This window comes from Podarcis raffonei, chromosome 2 (assembly GCF_027172205.1).
Source record: "Podarcis raffonei isolate rPodRaf1 chromosome 2, rPodRaf1.pri, whole genome shotgun sequence".
Taxonomy (NCBI): domain Eukaryota; kingdom Metazoa; phylum Chordata; class Lepidosauria; order Squamata; family Lacertidae; genus Podarcis; species Podarcis raffonei.
The window spans coordinates 34,954,713-34,976,189 of record NC_070603.1 but is presented as its reverse complement, the minus strand read 5'-3'; the positions used below and the strand labels follow the sequence as shown (position 1 = coordinate 34,976,189).

The following is a 21,477-nucleotide window of genomic DNA, read 5'->3' as shown; positions in this document are numbered from 1 at the left end:
CGGCACCCAAATGACGATGCCAGCGTTGGGAAAGAGCAGCGTGCCTCTGAGCATGTGCAGAGTGCCCACCCTCTGAGCTTGCAGCTGAGCAGTGCCAACAACTTTTTCTCTAGAAAAAAAAGCACTGGAAAAGACTATGTAACTGAGCCATTGAAACACTTGGGGGAGTGTCAACTTTTATCGCTGCAAAGCTACTCCTAACTTTCAATGATATGTACAGTGTTTTGGATTCAGAAAAGATATGTGTTTTGGTTTTAAAAAAATCACCAAGAGATATGGTAAATTATGTTGACAGAGTAAGAGCAGTCTCAGTTCTACAGTACCAGCTTAGACTTTACATGGCCACAGGCCAAATATTTTGGAAAGTGTCTCTTGTTGAGCAGGAGAGCCCATGCTTTTCAGACAGAGTTAAGATGAATTCAGGAAAGTCAGCTGAAACAAAATTTCCCATATTGGTTAGGGAGGACATAAATTGCATGCCAAGCCTTACTTTTTTAAAAATAAAACAAAACTTTATTATGAGCATCAGCTTTTGCTTATCTGCTGGAGCTGTGTAGGATTCAAGTTTTCTTGAAGATGAAAATTGAGATTTCCACATCCCCAAACATGAATCTAGAAATAACACGAAGAAGGCCTGTTTAGGTTATGTGCAGCCATTCTCATGTCTCATTGTGTACATTGTGTGCTGCATACTGATCTCAGGGGTCTCTCACAGGCGTAGAATGCTAATAGTAGAGTTTTCTGCTGTGAAGCACTCAGGAGCCCAGGGTAAGAGGGAACTCCAAAACCTCATTCTGCAATGCTTTGGAAAACAGCCAGAGAAAGAGTGCTCACCCATCAAATGTGAACGCAGAACGAAGTGAACAAATGTGGATTTTTCTGAGCAACAGAAGACTACACCCTTGAAAACAAGGCTGTGAACTTGAGGGTTGCTTTGTAGCACTGTGAGTGCCTTGGGAGTGAGTGTCTTTAGATGCAGCCATGGAGACACTGGGATGCAGCCAAGTCTGTCATCCGAGGCGAATTGCTGGCAACTGCTGCCAGCAAGGGATAATTAACAATCAAAAGATCTTAAACTGTAACTTGAAAGAGCCTGTCAGGGGGTTGTAATGACTTGTTAAGTTAATCCAGCTGCTCAAGGGACCGGCTGGACACCCAGTCCCCAAGAGTTCGAAAGACACCTGTGCCTCTTCAGAACAATGCTTTGCAGAGGATTATTCTGCAGAGGCACAGACAGGCCTTTCAAGAGAGCCACTGACTCGGAGGGGGCGGCAGATTGGGTATCTGCAAATAATCATACTGCAGTTCATGAGAATGAGATCATGCATGAGTGTAGCTGGAAAACAATTAACTCGGGGTTGTTTTTTTAAGCCGCATTGGGTTGAGGGAAGCTGGAAAGGAAGCAAGCGATATTGTCTGGTGCAGTGATCATGAATGATCATTTCCCAGTGATTTTTGACATGTTGGGTTGAACTTGTGAGCATTTCGATAGTGTCTCAGTTGTGACACTGCACCCTGATTTGATTTTATTTTTCAAAACGGAGGTTGAATCTAAGACATGGTAGCGATCAACTCTCAAGGCAAATTGTTTTGCTTTCTGCTCTGCTTATGATGGCTTGCTCCTGAATACCTAGCATTCACACAGAGGATCCTGGAATGTCGGTGGCTCATGAAAGTGCAAACAGTGCTGCCTTTGAGTTGGGTCCAGCAGACACGTTTCAGATGCTAGCCCCTCCCCGTGAAATTTCCTATGCCATTGCACACTAACTGGGATTTCCCCTCTGTAAACATGCTGCTTGGCTGAAAGGGAAAGATGCTTCTGGAGATGTGCAGAATTGCCCTTCCTTGGCTATGAAGCAACTCCACAGCAAGTGCCATGTAAAAAGGCTTTGGGGACAGCACACCGTATTTTTCACTCCATGAGATGCACTTTTTCCTTCCTAAAAAGTAAGGGGAAATGTGTGTGCGTCTTATGGGGCGAATGCAGGGGGGAGGCAGGCAGGAAAAGCCCCCAAGAGCCACACACAAGCTCCGTGCGGCTCTTGCGGGCTTTTCCCCAGGAGGGAGAAGGGACTGACGTGGCCAGTCTGTCCCTTCTCCCTCCTCGTAGAAAAGCCCGCAGGAGCCGCACGCTCCTTAAAGGGTGCGCAGCTCCTGTGGGCTTTTGTGGGAGGTGGGGGAATTGCCATAGCCACACGCAACCTCTCCTGGCCAGAAAGGCTGTGCGCGGCTAAAGAAGCCAAGACAGTGAGCGGGGGCTGGGGGGGATAGGTGCGCCTTATGGTCCGGTGTGCCTTATGGAGCGAAAAATATAGTATTTAGGGAAATGAATAGTAGGAGAGGCATTCTGTTTCATTTCAGACTGAGGACGTGAGCAGGTATGCAAATAAACACAGCAAACGCCAGCCATGGAAACACCATGGGTTAAAAATTTAAAAGAGGCAGAAAGAAGAGAAAGAAAAAGTAGGAAGGAACCAGTAACATAACCGGCTTCCCTCCCTGCTCCAAATGATCCTCTGTGGCAATCCTTTTCTCTTACAGAAAAACACATTTATGTGTATCATTTGCTTTCTGTTTATAGCCACGTAACTGGAAAAGGAGAAACGAATCCCACCTTAGCAGTAATGAGATAGAAGTTTATTTTATCAGCTACAGCAAAGCCCTCCCTGGCCTTTAAAGAGGGGTATTTTTTGTGGCCTCTCTAGTCTGGGTGCTGTTTCAAAGTAATAGAGGCCCCGCTGCTTACCATAGCAGCCGGGTAAAGAGGTTCGGTGAATATGGTGAGGAAACGGTAGATGAGGTTCATGGTGTTGGTGATGCCATAGAAAGTCAGGGAGCCAGCAGCATAGTTTAGTAAGACTCCAATTGTCTTATAGTAGCTGCCATGTACCACGGTCTGAATATTGTTGTGCCAGACAGAGTACTTCAGTGAGTCCCACTCCAAGCACCACGAATTGCTATTCCTGCCAAGCAGGTACAACATGCAAGCTTTCTCAGTTCTATGTTTGTAACTGTAGGTGACTCCCAAACACAGCCATGCGTTTGAAATCTCAGCCTCCCAGTAATGGCAGCCCTCACATAGGCTGCGGGTGCACAAGAGCTGTGGCCAGTGGTTGAATCCTTGGCTGGGTTTTGAGTAGTTCTCCAACAAGATTCCCATGTTCAGCACCGAGTGGGTCTCCTTAAACAGGAAGAGTTCTTCGTTGGCAGTGCTGGCATCAAAATTTAGCAGACAGTAATCTGTTTCGTGGGAGGCAAAACAAGGGGTGAAATGTCAAAAGAAGCCACTCCAGGAAGGTGGGCAAGGATGGGCAGACCAAGACTAGACATCTTCCAAAATCATAGAGTCACTGAGGCTAGAGGTGATCGGAATATAAACTTACTCCAGTCTCTTGCCCAAGGCAAGGACCTCCATGAATTCTCCCACATATAGTCCCACCCATCAGCCACCCTACAAAACAATCTGGAAATTTTTGTTTATCACATATGTTATGAGTCTTTCTCCAAGGAGCTCAGCGTAGTAGCAGTAGAGCTTTGTTCCAAATGGTAATAAACTCATTGAGAAACTTCCATGACAGTGAGGGAACTTGAAACCAGGTTTTCCCCTAGTTCATGTCTAATGCTCTGTTCACAACACCCCACCAGCTCTTTACAGTATTTATATGCACGACAAACAGAAAACCGTAGCAAGCAAAGTGATCCATGTCACAGGTACCTGTATCTGACTAATGGAAGATGTTAGTAAAGCTACCCAGGTGGAAATAAGAAAACAAGCCAGTCCACCAAAGTATGCAAAAGTGAAGCCTCACCATTTCTGAATGGAAATTCCCTCCCATCCCCAAATTTCAGTATTAGTTAAATCCTGAGGATGAAGCAGCCTTGACTTCAGGACATACTTGTCTTGCCAACATCCTATGTGCAGCCACAACAATTTTTGAAGAAAGGAGAAAGCAAACAATATGGTAGGAAGAAATTGTTTGACCCTGATGGATCACATTAATGTCCAATTTATTCTGAAGCTATATATATATTTATATAAAATTTTTAAAGCATTTCTGAACCACTTAATCTTGAAACTCTTAAGCCATTTACAAAAATATATCATAAAAACAACAAAACATAAACGTAAAGGTAAAGGTACCCCTGCCCGTACGGGCCAGTCTTGACAGACTCTAGGGTTGTGCGCTCATCTCACTCTAGAGGCCGGGAGCCAGCACTGTCCGCAGACACTTCCGGGTCACGTGGCCAGCGTGACAAGCTGCATCTGGTGAGCCAGCGCAGCACACGGAACGCAGTTTACCTTCCCGCTAGTAAGCGGTCCCTATTTATCTACTTGCACCCGGGGGTGCTTTCGAACTGCTAGGTTGGCAGGCACTGGGACCGAGTGACAGGAGCGCACCCCGCCGCAGGGATTCGAACTGCCGACCTTTCGATCGGCAAGTCCTAGGCGCTGAGGCTTTTACCCACAGCGCCACCCGCGTCAAAACATACTGTATCATAAAAACTGATAAAAATCAGTAAAACGGTATTTTAAAAAAGAAGACGCAATAACAGGGTCCCGTCTAATAGGTCAGGAATAGCCTGGGCAAAAAGATAATGCCCCTAAATGACACCTGACACAACCAATGGATGGTCCTTCACATTTGGCAGAGAGGAGGACATTCCTGAGCATGTAGGGACAATGGTGGAAAATGCCTGTTTCCAGGTAACCGTTCTGTGGTATTCTATAGGGCGTGGTTTTGAGAGTAAAATTCCCTCAGATTATCTAACTGTTCTTATAGGTCTTTCAGATAACCTGATCCCAAGTTGTTCAGGGCTTTATATGTTAGTAACAAGACCTTGAACATGGTCTGAGACTGCTTGGCAGCCAGCCCTCCCACAGCAATTTTGTGTGGAAGAACAAACAGTGTTTGCTGGCAGCCTTCAGGAATTATTTCGTTTGAAATTTTCTTGGGGGACAGTTTAAAGTTGCTGCTTCTTGCATCCCTAGCCTTTTCAAAAAGACCAAATCATTCTTACGGGGTTGGTAGAACTGTCAGATTTCACCTGGGATAGTGCTCCTCTTTACCAGAGGGAGAAATTTGGCTGTGCAGCTTCTCCCCTCATAGTACTGCTATGCTGGAATCAGGATAGTGTGCTTGGCCTTCAGTCAGAGCAGGCCTTAGCATTAGCCAGAGTGGGACATCCCCTTCAGGCAGTGAGGGCTTGGATGGGTGTGAGAGCAGTGGCAGCAACACCCCGGCTGTTTCTCCTGAACCCATGTCATGTGTAATGCAGCCTAACCCTATGCCCCCTAAGCTGCTCTGCTTTGCTCAGGTGCAGTGAAGGGTGCTGTAAGATTAACCTGGCCATCAGTGTATGGAATGTGGGGAGGAGAAACATCTTGTCCTTTACCTCAGTTACCCAAACTGTAATATTCTGCCCATAGATATATGAAATGTATTGAGTTCATAGATCTGTAGTCTGGAAACGTCTAGGGGTAGGAACTTCGGGCTGGGACATTGCAGTTTGGGTAGCTTAAGATGGCGGTGACCATCATGGATGGGAGACAAGCTCAGTTCCTGTTCAAAAATGCCACCACTCATCCACCACTAAAACATGTCCTGAAGCCCCCCCCCCCCCGGCAGAGGGTGACAAGTGGTGCCGTCACCAATGTGGCAGCAGCAGCAGCAGAGAAAGCAGAGAAAGCATATGGCAGGCACTGTTGCCACAACCAGATCTGGGTCCTGCCCTGGTTGTGGTAGGTGTTGGGGTGGGTGGGCCCATTGTCAGGGCTGAATCAAGGCCCCACACAGTTTGGCACCAAGCATGGGTGCACTGTTAGCATACCAACAGGAAGACGCTAGAGGCCCCCCTATGGCTGCCTGCAACGTTACTAGGGTTCAATGAAGATTACAAGAGTCTGAGGTTTGCTATTCATACTCAGTAGCCGGAACCACAAGCACCTCCAGCCTCAGCAAAGGACACTGTGCCTTTCACCTGCTTGCGGCAGTCACCTGATGCTGTCGCTTTCTTGCTAGCTCTCAGTTAAAGGATGATAACTGCGGTTCTGCTCCCCTTGCTAACTAGGGCAACCAAAACACACAAAACTTTATGACGGGTGATTATTTTTACTGGCCAGCGTCCAGCTAGCAAGCACAGACTGGTATTTGGTTTAATGTAGGTCTTAACAGATTGGTGCTGACATTGACCTTTCCTCTTCAGCTAGGACTGGACTTTTTCAGAGACGGTGCTGGGAGATTCTGGGTCCAGCACTTTCTGCATTTGTATGGAGCATTTCTGCCTCCCATCTGCCATATGGGAATAGTAATAGTAATAATAATAATAATAATAATAATAATAATGGCCTAAGTGAAATAGTCTATTATATGAAATGCTTAGCATCACTGGGGGGTTGGACTACAGTGGTACCTCGGGTTAAGAACTTAATTGATTCCGGAGGTCCGTTCTTAACCTGAAACTGTTCTTAACCTGAAGCACCACTTTAGCTAATGGGGCCTCCCACTGCTGCCGCACCACTGGAGCACGATTTCTGTTCTCATCCTGAAGCAAAGTTCTTAACCCGAGGTACTATTTCTGGGTTAGCGGAGTCTGTAACCTGAAGCGTATGTAACCTGAAGCATATGTAACCCGAGGTACCACTCTACTAGATGATCCTCAGGGTTCCTTACAACTCTACAATTCTACGATTTTAGGGAAAGTGCTGAATTCTAAGAATCTCTCATCTTGTTTCCAGATTTGGTCAGTTCTAGTGCAGATGACCAGAGACAGAAACAGGATGGGAGGTCAGTTAGGGCAGGTAGGTGTCTCCTCTGAGACTTTCTAACCTTGCAGAAAACATACTGGGAACCAAACTAACTCCTCAAACTCTCCTCCAGACTTTTCTTGGAATCCAAGAGACCACAGCATACAACACATGGTCAGTATTTGGTAAAGGATGCCTAGGCAATGATAGCTGTGTCTCTGTGTGTGTGAGTGAAGGTGGAGGGCAAAAAGGGAAGAGTTCTCTCCACCCATCTCCTCCTCTTCCCCCCCCTTGCCAATTCTGTGTTTGTGCCTGTATATGGGAGGCAGGCATTAGACAAGCGGATGAGCCCTGACATTAATGGGCTTTTACTACAGGTCTGCTGTAAGTATGGCTAACATGGAATATTACCCAATGCGAGAGTGTTTGAGGGAGAGTTTGTGTTGTGTTAGTTGAGTTGAGGCAATGCAGCCCTAGCATTAAGTAGCAAGAAAGAAGGGGTGGTGTTAGTTAATGGAGAAAGCTGGCCACTTCAGGAATTGGTATTTACTGTTTCCAGAGTGTCTTTTAACCTTGCTGTATTCTGCTAATTTATTCCTTCTAGAATGCTGAACATCAATAAATGTCAGGGTTATAAATCAGTATTCAATAGACTGGGGTACTGGATAAGATGTGGATTAACTCCTTGGACAAAAGAGGAAGATTATGATGAAGCAAACAGTGAGTAAGCATCTGGGCACACCCGTAAGCAACCACTTACTCCAAGTTTCCTTCCTCTGGAAGGACAAGAAATCCAAGACTTCTGCAACTTCCCAGAATAGAGATGAAGTGATAGGAAAAGTCAAACCTGTTATGCTTTGGCTGTTAAAGACATGAAACAGAAAATCTTGCAGCAACCCTGTGAAATAGTGTTCTTTGGATATCTTCTACAATTGCTTTGAAAAAATTTCAGTTCTTGAAGTGAAATGCCTGAATATTTTTTTTAAGTTCCCCAACTTGAAGTGTTTTGCAAATCCAAGAGCCAGGATTGTGCCAGTGACGAATCTCCACAAAGGAGGTCCTTCTGTTCAGATGTGCAACTCAAGCCACGATGTGGTGTTTTATTTGTTCACCGACTTTTATCTCTGTCTTGTATGGTATGGTTTTGAGCTTGCATACCGCTTTGCGAAATGATATGTGGTTTATAAATAAATGAACTGAATAAATAAGAAGACTTTGGCCTCTATCTTACATTGCTAATGTGGCTATTATATTTACCTTACAAATATGCAAAATCCAATTTAAGCTACTGCTGCTAGTACCAGGTCAGTCACAAGGAACAAGTTAGGCCAATTGACTGAACTCATGATGAACACCTCCATCGTTCTCTTAAAATGGCAATGGTGCCCACCTGAGAGGTGCTGGAACTGAGTTCTGGCAAGTTTTGACTGATAAAAAAAAGCCCTGGCAGTGGCTGTCCCAGATGTACACCCCTGAGCTTAATCACGGCTTGTTTTCTCAAATGTGATGGAAGCTGGCTTGAGGGAAAACTCAAGTAACAGTATTTCTCAAGAAACCTCAGGATACAGATGGGTTGTGGCAAACGTCACAAGGACTCTGCTTCACATACCAGTGATAGGAGTACAATGGCATCAGATAAAATGGTACTGTGTGCACAGGCTAAATTTTAAAGCACTCCAGAGGAAAACAATGAGAAGACAAATGGAATTGCAACACCTACACTTTCTGAGACTCTTCCGATCCGTGGGAGCTGGTATCACTTCATAAGGCACCATTGTGATCCCTGAAAGGCAAAAGGTCCTGGAGTTATTTGTGTGTGTGTGTGTGTGTGTGTGTGTGTGTGTGCATGCATAGCCTGTGCCGGGTGCCACGTAAACAGAAATTTGAGATCTTGCCCTCAGGGCTGTGGACTACACAGATTTTTGAGCTTATTTTTAACCTTCATGTAAGAGACTTATTTGATCTGCATTATCTTGCAAAATTCCCTGTTTTCGTCCTTCCAGAAACACAACCTTTCTAATCTACTTTAGCAAAACAACAACAGTTCTTTGGCACACCAGACACTAACAAAAATATTGTTCCAACCAGCGGTTGTTAATCCAGCAGCATTTACGGGAATCATCCTAGACACAAGTATAATTGGCTGGGAAATTAAAGACCTGAATAACTTGATCCATACCAAAGGGATAGAGTCTTATAGGAGCTTCCTACATTCAAAGTTAGTGTGGTGTTTTGTTGCAAAACTCGCAGGGCATCAAGGAGAAGCGGCTTGCTGGGTGGGGCAGAGCCTCTGTGCTAACTTCCCGGCAGGCGGATCATTGTTCGCACTACGCCCGCCCCACTCTCAGCCATCTTCTAAGTTGGCAGCAGTGACCCACCTGCTGTGAAGCTAGCTGAATGGCTGTGCCTCACCCAATGAGGTGCTTCTGGCCACAAACTATACCCCCAAAAGGCAGAGCTAATAATTCCCCCATGTCTGCCATGTGGAAGACCAAGAGATCACCATGGGCTTGTGAGAACTGGAGGTACTGCACCACAGCAAAAGAAAATGAGTCCTCTTTGGGGTCTCTCTCCTCATTCTTCTACAGCTGCCACATCTTGTCCATTAAAAGGTAACCAGAACACTGGGTTCTGCTCACCCAGTGTACAACTTCGACACTCTCAAATAGCCCAAAGCCTGGTCGGTCCCCTCCCCCCCAAATACCCCATGATGTGACAGAAGAAGAGCCTTGCTAAGCTATCTATTCTAGCATTCTGTTTCTACAGTGACTAACCAGATGCTAATGGAAAGCCCACAAGCATGACATGAGCGAAACAGCTCTCTCTTGCTGCTGGTAACTTGCCCTCAGTGACTAATAGCCACTCAAAGCCTTATCTTCCATGAATTTGTCTAAACCTAATTTTGGCCACAGCACATGCAGAAGACACTGTTTAATTTGTGTTTGGTTCTATCCGGGTAAATATGCTTCTTAGTTTTGTTAGATTTAACAGAAAAATGTAATTTGTTTATTTTTAAAGGTCTTTAATGATGTATTTTCAAGGGTGCATTAAGCTATATAGTTTATTTTACAACTATATGCATCTGGATCTACACAGAGAGGAAGAGATTTCAATCCATTTCACTGCAATCCCTGGTTTAGAGTTTGCTTTTTGCATAACTTCGGCACATTGGATCAACATTTCCAGAAAGCTATCCATCATGACTCCAAGCCCTCTCCTGGTCACACCACAACGCAAACTCATTTGATTTGTAGGTATGTTAAAGGAGCAATGCATTTGACTTCAAGTGTTATATATGTGGCTGCATCATTCTGAAGGGTTTCTGAGTCTTAATGTGAAACAAAGGGACTGAGAGGCTGTGCATACACCAGGTTGTTAATGTGTACGTTAATGTGTACACAGATCCAGCTTTTTCCAAGGATTGTGAATGAAATGACCCAAATTTGTATTTTTGTGAGCATATGATTAATTTTAATTTTCATTCAGTTGTATTGTCTTTCTATATTACTGCATGCCATTGAAGCATATGTTCTTGCTTAAATGAAACAAAAATATTGTAAAATAAAAAAAATCTACAGCACCATGTGTTGAAGAATTATTTGAGCCTATGAATGCATCTTTCTAGCTGTAGCATTTTTGTGGAGCCAACTCACCTTTTTGAAGGGCTTTGTTGATGAAGCAGAGTCCGAACATGGACACTTGGGATTTCAAGTCACTCAGGGTCTGTTTAAGTGCTACGAAACTGGTGGGCTCCTCACACTTCAGTCCAATCAAAGCTTCTGTGCAACCCGACATTACTCTTATTTTTGGGAAGTCCTGTGGGAACAAATAGATTTTAACAAGAGATTGAAACTCACTGAAACATTTTTGGAAGAGAGAATTTTGATGTCCTCATCACAGAAATGGAACCATCTTGGTTTGCCTGCAGGCTTTCTGACTACATGTATAGAATCCAGGGCCGGCCCACCCATGAGGCAAGATGAAGAGACTACCTCAGGTGGCAGGATCCACAGGGGCAGCAGATCCCAGTGTAGATCTTCATTCACCCCTCTTGTTCCTGGTGTAGATCTTCACTCACCCTTTCTTCCCTGGCAGGGTGTGTGTGCGCCATTTTATGGTTTACCTCAGGTGCCAATATTTTTCAGGCTGGCCATGCAATCATAGAGTTGGAAGGGACCTCAGAATTCATCCACTCCAGTCCTTTGCTCAATGCTGGATATGTACAGTGCAAAATACAAATCTGTTTAAGTGCCTCCAGTGAAGAAGAATCTACAACTTTCCCCCTCTGCCCAGAAGGGGCACCATCACAGCAAGGCATGACAGGAGACTATTTAATGTTTTGAATGCATCAGGTTTTTGAATTTCGTGGTGAAAATACCAGAGATATTTGAGAAAATTTTCTTTAAAAAACAACAACCTGTTAACAACCTTCCCCCTTTTTAATTATCCAAGGGAACATGGATAATTGGTTATAACTATCAGGGCATGATGGCCTGAAGGCACATGGTACAATAACTGTGTTCAAACGAAGCAGCTGCAAGTCTGAGCAGTGCATGCATGGGAGACCGAACTGATTCTGCCTTCACAACAGAAGAAAGGAAAGTTAGAAATGTTATAAGAGCTAGTGTAGCTTCATGGTTAGAGTGTTGGACCAAGACCTAAGAGACTAGGACTCAAAGCCCCACTCAGTCATGAAGCTCCCTGAATGACTTTGGGCCAAGTCACTGTCCCTCAAGACCTAACCTACCTCACAGGGTTGTTGAGAGGATAAAATGGGAAGGGAGGTGTAGTGCCAAGATCTTTACCTTCAGTTCAAAGGATCGCACAAACGCTCGCACATGACGAGGATCAGTGGCGTAGCGTGGGTTGTCAGCACCCGGGGCAAGGCAAGTAATTTGCGCCCCCTAGCCCATGGATTTGCGCCCCCTAACCCATGGATTTGCGCCCCCTAACCCTAACCCCCAGATGTTGCGCCCGGTGCGGTCGGCCCCCCCTGCACCCCCCACGCTACGCCACTGACGAGGATATAATAATGCTACTGGAATATCACTGAATGCTTTATTGCTCTTTTGCTATGGGCCAAATACGGCCTTATAGGCTAAATGCCACCTCTATGCAAACAGGCCCATTCCTCCTGCTACATTCCATTTGTGTCTTTGCAGTGTGGTTTAAATGGTACAGAGGTCATTTGCTCACATAACATGGTGTTCAGTTTAAGACTCTGTTTTATTATTTGCATTTCTCTAGCTGCTTAGAGAAACAGTTGATCAAACGAAAAATAAAGTCGCACTCTTTGGGCATGTTTTTAGCAAAAAGAGGAGTTTTTGTTGCTGTTCCTCACTGGAGATTTTAGAATCAAGGCAGGTGATCCTGTGAAAACATTTATGAGCGGCAGTGTATAAGGAGTTGGGAGTCTCTTGCTTCAGATGGGCAGCTGCTGCCCAATCCACTGGGGCTACATGACCTGCTGCTGGCATCAGGGGAGAATTTTGTAAACACATAACAAGTACAATCTAATAATAAGCAGGTGATGGAAGCTGGCACCAGCTCTAGCCTTGTGAAAATAAATGTCCTTTGCTTACTCTCTTGCTCTTGGTACTGGCACACTTCCCAGCAGAGTAAAGAGGAATGTGTGGTAGAGGAATTCACCCAGCACAGTACAATCCCTAACCGAGTCACCCTCTTTCTTTCATGCTAATAATGGGTGGGGCAGTAGCAACAATGGTAGGAAGCATCAATCATTCAAAGGACAAAAGAGGTCAGAAAGGGTTAAGAGATGCCTGACAAGAATCAGGTTGCTCAGCATGTTGTCTGGGGCTGATGGGAGTTGTAGTCTAAAATATCTGGTGGACACATGGTTGGAGAACATTGCCTACTCTATTCTGCCTTGGTCAGACCACACCTGGGATACTGTGTCAAATTCTGGGCACCACAATTTAAAAAGGATATTGACAAAGCTAGAATACATGCAGAGGAGAGCGACCAAGATGATCAAGGGTCTGGAAACCAAACCTTATGAGGAACAGTTAAGGGAGCTGGGTATGTTTTGCCTGGAAATGAGAAGATGGGGAGGAGATATGAAAGCTATCCTCAAATATCTAAAGAGCTGTCACATGGAAGCAAGCTTTTTTTATCCTGCTCCAGAAGGTAGGACTCAAACCAATGGATTCAAGTCCACTAAACATCAGGAAGAACTTTCTGACAGTAAGAGCTGTTAAACTCCCTTGGGAGGTGGTAGACTCTCCTTCACTGAAGGTTGAATGGCCATCTGTCACTGGTGCTTTAGATGAGATTCCTGCATTACAGGGGGTTGGACTAGACGGCCCTCGGGGTCCCAACTCTACAGTGATTCCCTGGTCTTGACTGTGCTCCAATTACAGTGTGGACTCTACCTGCAGAAACTGATGGTCACTTGGGTCTTCCATGAGACCTGTCAGCCAGTAATTCTGCTTCTGGAGATCAATGAGCTGCTCTTGACTGTGCTGAATGGAATTCCCCATTCCAACTAAGGCCGATCTTTCTTCTTCATCTATAAAGTCCATCACCTTGTTCTGCAGTCGCTTGAGCTCTTTCATCGCCTCGGCAAAGGCCCTATTCACTTCGTCTCGGGCCGTCTTCACTACTTTCTGAAAGGGAAAGGCAATGCCAAGCACATCACATTTTCACCTACCATTGTTTAAAGTATGGAAGTTGCTACCACACGATGTAGAATTGACTTGGGCAGCTTTAAAAGTGGATTTGAGAAATCCATGGAAGATAAGGCTACTGATGGCTGCTAGTCATGATGGCCATGTATTGCCGTGATGCCTGTGAATCCTAGTGTTATGTACTGAGTTGAATAGGATCCAAAAGGCAGCAGTCTGATTGGTCCTAGAACAATAGGATTCAGAATGCAGCAGTCTGATTGATCCACAGGAGCCACCCAATCCAGCTCCAGGTGAAAGTGAATCCGCAACCTGATTGGCTTACAGGTGAATCCCGGAATTAGCCAATCATGTGGGGCCCATGGTGTAAATAATGTATATAAAGCAGACATTCTGGGGGAACTTCCATTCCTCCTCACCAGTATGAGCTGAATAAAGAGCATGAAATGCACTCTTGACTTGGAGTATATTTCACCTAGTGACTGGGGATTGCATGCGGGAGAGTCCTATTGTGCTCATGTCCTGCTTGTGGACTCCCCCTAGGCGTTTGTTTGGCCACTGTTGAATGTTGGATTAGGTGGGCCTTGGACCTGATTCACTAGGGCTCTCCTTATCTTATGTGTTCATTTAATACTCCTTTGTGAAATTCTCAGGGTAGGTGCAGACACACGTTTTTAAAGTGGCAAAGCTGCTATGGAACCATAAATAAATAAGGAGCAATTGGTTCTGCTGGTTTCTAGCAAAAGTACTGCGCGCACACTGCTAATTGGCTTCATGCTCCCAACTTTGTCTTCCTCCTGAGAGCACCCTTTCAAGTTAAGAGAGTCCTGCTATCGATAAAAGAAAATAAGGACCAAAGAAGCAGGTTAACTTGCTTGTTGTGCTTTCTTGTCTTGTCTTTTTTTTTATTTTGGAAGAGGATTGTCCACCTGAAATGTGGAGGTGAAGAGGGAGAGGAAACAAAGGGAATCAGCTTTCAGTCTGGAAGGCCTACGTGTGTAATTTGAGGAGAGGTAGTCAGAAGAAAGCAGAGCTCACCAACCACAGGAAACCCTATTCCTGTTTGTGCTGGGATGTCTGTATGTATTGCATTGTGGTCCCTTTCAGTGCTGTTTAGCTGCTTTATTTATCAAATAGTCCTTCACAATAAAAGCTGGACACATTTTCTAAAAAAGAAAAGAAGCAGCAACATGTCGCTTGTGGGACCGACAGCCTCAACCGCACAGCAGTTCCTTGAAGCAACCATGTTGTTAGGTCTTCAAACGATGCAGTTTGTGATCTAAGGCAGGTGTCCCCCAAAATACATTGTTTTGTACATCTGCAAGCCCTGAGCCTGCTGATAGCTCATTCCTATGCATGAATGTTACCACTTTGGCTACATAAGAATTCATACTCAGATGATGAGTTTGCTATTAGTATATAGGGGAAGACTCTCAGTCAGCCAGAAGAACAGAATGGGAGCCAAACAGGACCTGGGATGTTCCATGGAATAGCAGAGAAAGTTAGCATTTGCTAGGGGTCTTTCAGGATGGCTAGGCAAAACCTTGACCTCCAGCTCTAAAGAAGTGTCAACCACTTGACTTCAGTATAGTGGTACCTCAGGTTAAGAACTTAATTCGTTCTGGAGGTCTGTTCTTAACCTGAAACTGTTCTTCACCTGAGGTACCACTTTAGCTAATGGGGCCTCCCGCTGCCGCCGCGTGATTTCTGTTCTCATCCTGAAGCAAAGTTCTTAACCCGAGGTACTATTTCTGGGTTAGCGGAGTCTGTAACCTGAAGTGTCTGTAACCTGAAGTGTCTGTAACCCGAGGTACCACTGTACATGCAAATATATGCCTACATGAAGAATGGTACAATACTGAGTGGCAGTAAGTGCCCCTGGATCTGTGGGATGTGCCATGGATTCGGTCCCTTCCCTCAGAAGCTTTTCTCACCGCAAGGTAGTTCACTCTGCCCCTGTGTTGCTGACTGTCCGCTGCCAACATCAAGACTTGGTTTTTCACATTGGCTTGTACTCTCCTGACTTCGACCTGGGAAAGAAAGAATTAGAACATGGAAGCAGCAGCCTGGGGATGACGACTTCACATGCACCTTTTAAAAGTGGAGCATAAATAATCAATGCTCAATTTTTAAAAAAATAAATAAATCAGATGTGTGGGATGTGTTTTCCAGTTTTATAGAAGAGATCCTGTTTGGACTCACATTACAAAGGACTGGACTAGATGAACAGCTGCTGGAATTATTCAGGAAGACTATTTTTTATTCACAAACTGCTTTTTGACGCAAAATGTCTTCAATGCAGCTTACAATAAAAAAAAAAGAATTTAAAATTCTGATATTAATACCTCATACAAAACCTAACAATATTCATTCATAAACTTTATTGCGCTAGCCAAAGGCCATGGCATCATTCACAGGGGGGACAAAAGGAAAAACAGCAATAACCATAAAAACAGTTTTTTAAAAAAACATTTAACACTACCGGTGCAATAAACCACGGTCAAGTCTCCTAGAGATTATTTGTTGCATGAGCTCGAATAGCAGGGAAATCTCAGGTAAAATATGCCAGCTTAAATGTCGGAATCCCCTTTGCAGTTGACACCTAACAATACGGAACAGCAGAACAATACACCATTAAAGCAGTGCCAAGAAGCCTTGACAATTCCATGCTAGTTGTCTGGTAAAATAAAATAAAAAAGCAACCATCGAACAAAACACCTGAAGTATGGGAAATAATGAAGCCTCCAAGGCGAGGGAGTTTCCATCGCAAACTGTACCTCCAATGATTTTGGGACAACAGGGCTGGTTTAAGACTTATGACTACCTGAGGCAAAGGATAAGATGATGTCCTCCAGAGAAGCTGACTGGATGGCAGTCGAATTTTACTTCAATAGTACGGATGGGATAGCATGACCCCCCACACCTGAGGGCAGCAGGGGTCCGGGACAAACTACATGGCACACAGAACTGTGCTCTCTGACAGAAGGGAATGGCTAGGAGACTCCGGAGAAGGATCCACAGCCTCTAGTATCTGCTAGTCACCTCACTCTGCCCAAGAATGGGGGTTAATCATGTGGGGCATGTAGAAAAGCCTCACCTGATTATCTTAATAGGCAGGGAGGTTCTTATCTCAGTTTTCTTTTTATGAAACTGGGTGTAACCGGATAGGGTGCTGTCCTCAGCTGAACCCTTTTGTTCAGCTTCTAACGAACTTTGTCCAAATTGCACATTCTCAAGGGCAAGCAAACTCAAAACAAAACAAGGCATAACAATCTTGGTGTCAGTATGAACTGGTTCACTGCTTTTGTTGCAATGGCAGGTTGATGGGCTCACTCATCTTCTGCTGATAGCGTGCTTGGAAAAAAATCAGCCCTAATGTGACTATTTCTCCTTTTAGAAGAAATAAAGGATGTGAAAGAAAAGTACATACAGGTACAAGCCATATATCACAAATACAGACAGCATTTTAACCTCATAGCTAATATGTCTAATGTATAGTTCACCAGGTCTACATAGCTTCATTATGTATGTATATATATATATATATATATATATATATATATATATATATAAACACTTGGGCTCATATATATATAAACACTTGGGTAAAAAACACTTGGGCTCATCATTTTATTATTTATTTATATTTAAAAGTTATATCCCACCCTATGCCATAGGACACATTATAGCAAGCAACACATAACATGTCAGTAACATTAAAGCACATCATCTCTTTCATTTTCTAAGTTATGAATAGGCAAAAAACAATAAAAACAGGATAAACCATCATTGTTATAGAAAAAAAAGTATGTATTCTGAAAATTATTATATCTCCTCTAGTCCTCAACAGTGTCAAACAGATAAACAGTGATACCTCGGGTTAAGAACTTAATTCATTCTGGAGGTCCGTTCTTAACCTGAAACGGTTCTTAACCTGAGGTACCACTTTAGCTAATGGGGCCTTCCGCTGCTGCCGCGCCGCAATTTCTGTTCTCATCCTGAAGCAAAGTTCTGAACCCGAGGTACTATTTCTGGGTTAGCGGAGTCTGTAACCTGAAGCGTCTGTAACCCAAGGTACCACTGTTAATCTCTCATTTTCCAACCCCCCCAAAAACCCCACACACAAACAAAAAACCCAACAGAGAGAGAAAGAAAGATAGGTGGGAACTAAGACTAAATTGATACTATCTGCATTTTTATCAGTCTCATTTTTTAGCTAATACTATCAGTTTCTGCTTCTCTATATTTGTCCTATTTATCCTGGAGTTCTAAAAACTGAGAATTTACCCAAGTTTAAGCAAGCTTCTATACCTTTTCACATGTCATATTCCAATTTTTGCCCTTGGGGGGAGGGAAACAAAACAAAAGGCTTTGGGAGGAAAGCAAGTTCTCCCTCTGAACTGTTTACCAGCTCCATCTGGTACGTAGGCTGAGACCCTATCTGCCTGCGGACTGTCTCGCCAGAGTGGTGCATACTCTGGTTATCTCCCGCTTGGACTACTGCAATGCACTCTACGTGGGGCTACCTTTGAAGGTGACTCGGAAACTACAACTAATCCAGAATGCGGCAGCTAGACTGGTGACTGGGGGCGGCCGCCGAGACCATATAACACCGGTCTTGAAAGACCTGCATTGGCTCCCAGTACGTTTCCGAGCACAATTCAAAGTGTTGGTGCTGACCTTTAAAGCCCTAAACGGCCTCGGTCCAGTATACCTGAAGGAGCGTCTCCACCCCCATCATTCTGCCCGGACGCTGAGGTCCAGCGCTGAGGGCCTTCTGGCGGTTCCCTCATTGCGAGAAGCAAAGCTACAGGGAACCAGGCAGAGGGCCTTCTCGGTAGTGGCGCCCGCCCTGTGGAACGCCCTTCCAGCAGACGTCAAAGCGATAAACAACTACCTGACATTCAGAAGACATCTTAAGGCAGCCCTGTTCAGGGAAGTTTTTAACGTGTGATATTTTACTGTATTTTTGGTTTCTATGGAAGCCGCCCAGAGTGGCTGGGGAGGCCCAGCCAGATGGGCAGGGTATAAATAATAAATTATTATTATTTTTTATTATTATTATTATTATTATTATTATTATTATTATTATTATTAAGAGATTTTTCCCCCTGGGCCATCCCATCTCTAGTGCCTGCCAATGGAAAGAACAGTGATGAAGAACAGAAATAAGAGAAATAGGGTAAAATGGGAGATGGTCTGTGCTACTGAAATCCCAATCTGACCCAGTGGGAAGTGACGCTGCCTCCGCTCCCCCAGTTGCCAACCAAGAGGGGTGAAGAAAGCCACACGCACGATCTCTGAAAGATGTTGATAGGAATCGTTTAGGAGAGGGGGCTATAGTACTGACCTAGCACCAGTTGTACTCTTCTGAAAGTTGCATTCCAGGAAAACTAACTGATGACCTTAAAGGATGGCGTGATACTCACTTCTTTCTTGGTCCTGTCGTCCTTCAGAGTGATGGCGTCATGATTCTTGTGCTCTTCCCGAACACAGATGTGGCAGATGAATTTCCCTTCGATTCTGCAGAACAGCTCCAGGAGTCTGTGATGTTTCAAGCACATATTAGCCTTCAGGTCATTGAGAGGCTTTATCAGCTGATGGTTCCTGAAGGCGTTGTCTTCATAGTGGGAACGGATGTGGTTTTCGCACAAGGAAGCCATGCATTGCAGGCAGGACTTGACAGCCTTCATCTTCCTGGGGGAGCAGAAGTCACACAAAACCTCCCTCTGACCTGCCAGCTTCCTTGACCCTTGGGCTTCTTCCCTTGCGAACCTCGTGGCAATTTCTCCCAGGGTTGTGTTTTTGCGCAGTTGAGGCCTCGAACTGAAAGGCTCACGACACTGAGGGCAGTAGGGGCAATCCCCGACCAGGGCTTGGTGGTCCCAGTAATCCTGCAAACAGTCCATGCAGAAGTTGTGTCCGCAGGCTGTGGTGACGGGGTCTCTGAACACCTCGAGGCATATCGGACACACAATGTTGTCCTCGAGGAAAAGCAAGCTAGCTTTCTTCATAATAACACTTTCTTTTTTGGCTGAGACTCAGCTAGTGCTTGTAGTTACACAAAACCCTAGGAGAAGTTGGGCTGCCACCTGTTTTTTTAATATATAAAAAATCCACAGTAGTTGAAACAAATGGTTTTTAATTGACTGGTTAAACATGCATATTTGCATAGAGCTAAGAAAATAACATTTTAGAAGAAAAAAGTGTGTCTTTGAAGATATTGCAGCGTGCACTAAAAGTAAACAAAATGTTCAAATGTCTTGCCTAATTGACTGTGGGCAAAGTTTTAGTTGCTCAAACTTTTCTTTACTTAGTTACTACAACCAATTACCGGTAATTGGCGGTTGTAATCCCTGTTAAAAGACAATGGCTTCCTCGTGTTGAGATGCAATAGGTAGTGTTCTTTGCAGATGGTTAAACCTGTTACCGCTCTTCAGTGGGTGAGACTGCATCATTCAGTCATACTCAGGAGAGAGCTAGTCTAAGAAGGAGGCAAGACTGGCACAGTGAATCCTGCAGGAACAGTAGACACAACTTTTGGATTTTGTGTTGTAGCACAAAAAACCCCCAGAAGTGTTGAATGGTCACTGTAAAATGTGAAGGTTCTTTATTGTTTCACAAGTTGTGTATGTCTTTAAGGGCTAGGGCCAGGGCAATAACAAGACCAAGTCTTACAGCTGTGAAACATAGCAGGTGCTGCTAGGTTGTGTTAATTAAGCTGTGTCAGCATTTGGGCATAGTATATAAGGAGCAGCACCTAGCTCCCTCATTACCCTGGGGGGATGGGTTGGTGGTTGGGTCATGTTTGTTGTTGTTATCTTTAGTGTAAAAGGAGTTTTTGTTTTGTTATTAAAACCTTGTTAAAGTTATTTTTGAGTTCCTTGTTATGCATGGTCTCCCCAGCAAGCTCTCTGCAGCAGTCCTAAACTGCAAATCTGGGATAATCTGGGTTAAAACTATGTGGAAAGAGCACACTCCATACAGGAGTCTTGGCTAGATTATTTCTGTTCCTTCCGTCCCTACCTTTGTGACCCTATAATTCTACAAGCAGATGGATTTTTATCAGTGAAACTTATTTCCCACACTCACCTGTTCAGCTGTAATACAAAGTCAATTGTGGCACTCTGTAACATTAAGTACCATCTGGCAAAAATTAGCAACCCGTAGGTGCTAATAGCAACTGTTCTACCTACTAACAGATCCCTCATCTAGCTCCAGTGGCTAAAGGTTTTATGTTGTTCTTTTCTTGGTCCAAAACAGCAACTCATATTGAGTTCCTGTCAGTTTACAGTCTTTCATGGGGTCTGAATTTGCTATGTGACATCACAGTTCAAACTACAAGGGAGGGGGGAGCTAAGCACTCTGGTTATGATGTCATTGCACAAGCAGGTCCAAGTCAAACATTAAAAAGGCCACTCTTGAAAGCTCTTGCAAGAGGAGATAGGCTATAGGCACCTCAGAGAACTGACATGAAGAGGGAAGACCACACTGAATGGAAACCAGGCACTTTGAGGCAATTCTTCCCTCTGTCCTCTTAATTTGGTCTAAATACTGGTCAGATATTTCCCAGAAACAGAAAAAGGTATTTTTTTAAAAAAATGAAATAAAACAGTCTCTATTTTTGATGAGATACACTTAGCTCTCTCTCAGGAAGACTGCATAACAATTTCAACATTTTGCATTGAGTCACCAGCACAATTTCGTTCAGCATCTTGTTCTCAAGTATATTATCTGTTTAATTAAAAAAAGGTAAAGGACCCCCTGGACGGTTAAGTCCAGTCAAAGGCAACTATGGGATTGCGGTGCTCATCTCACTTTCAGGCCAAGAGGGCCGGCGTTTGTTCACAGATAGCTTTCCGGGTCATGTGGCCAGCATGACTAAACTACTTCTGGTGCAATGGAACACTGTGACGGAAACCAGAGCACACAGAAACACAGTTTACCTTCCTGCCGCAGCGGTACCTATTTATCTACTTGCACTGGCATATTTTCAAACTGCTAGGTTGGCAGGAACTGGGACAGAGCAACAGGAGCTCACCCCATCATGGGGGATTTGATTTGGGATGCAGGTGGAGCCGTGGTCTA

The 21,477-nt window shown here is 44.4% G+C and overlaps 1 protein-coding gene across 1 annotated transcript; it reads right to left on the bottom strand.

Annotated features, from left to right (window-relative positions):
- Positions 1–2,615: 2,615 nt before the first annotated feature.
- LOC128407456 (E3 ubiquitin/ISG15 ligase TRIM25-like) lies at positions 2,616–20,710 on the bottom strand. The gene is made up of 7 exons (XM_053375833.1): positions 20,482–20,710; positions 18,819–19,481; positions 15,324–15,419; positions 13,138–13,371; positions 10,399–10,561; positions 8,466–8,528; positions 2,616–3,240 (listed from the first exon to the last, which is right to left on the bottom strand). Exons 2-7 carry the CDS (start codon positions 19,401–19,403, stop codon positions 2,702–2,704), a joined length of 1,680 nt encoding a protein of 559 aa, XP_053231808.1. The 5' UTR covers positions 19,404–19,481; positions 20,482–20,710; the 3' UTR covers positions 2,616–2,701.
- Positions 20,711–21,477: the final 767 nt, after the last annotated feature.

Coding starts and splice junctions, on each gene's coding strand:
- LOC128407456 (XM_053375833.1), bottom strand. CDS start 19,403: ATGAAGAAAGCTAGCTTGCTTTTCCTCGAGGACAACATTGTGTGTCCG. Junction 15,420..18,818: donor ACGACAGGACCAAGAAAGAA/GTGAGTATCACG, acceptor TTTCTTTCCCAG/GTCGAAGTCAGGAGAGTACA. Junction 8,529..10,398: donor CAACAAAGCCCTTCAAAAAG/GTGAGTTGGCTC, acceptor TTTGCCTTTCAG/GGATCACAATGGTGCCTTAT.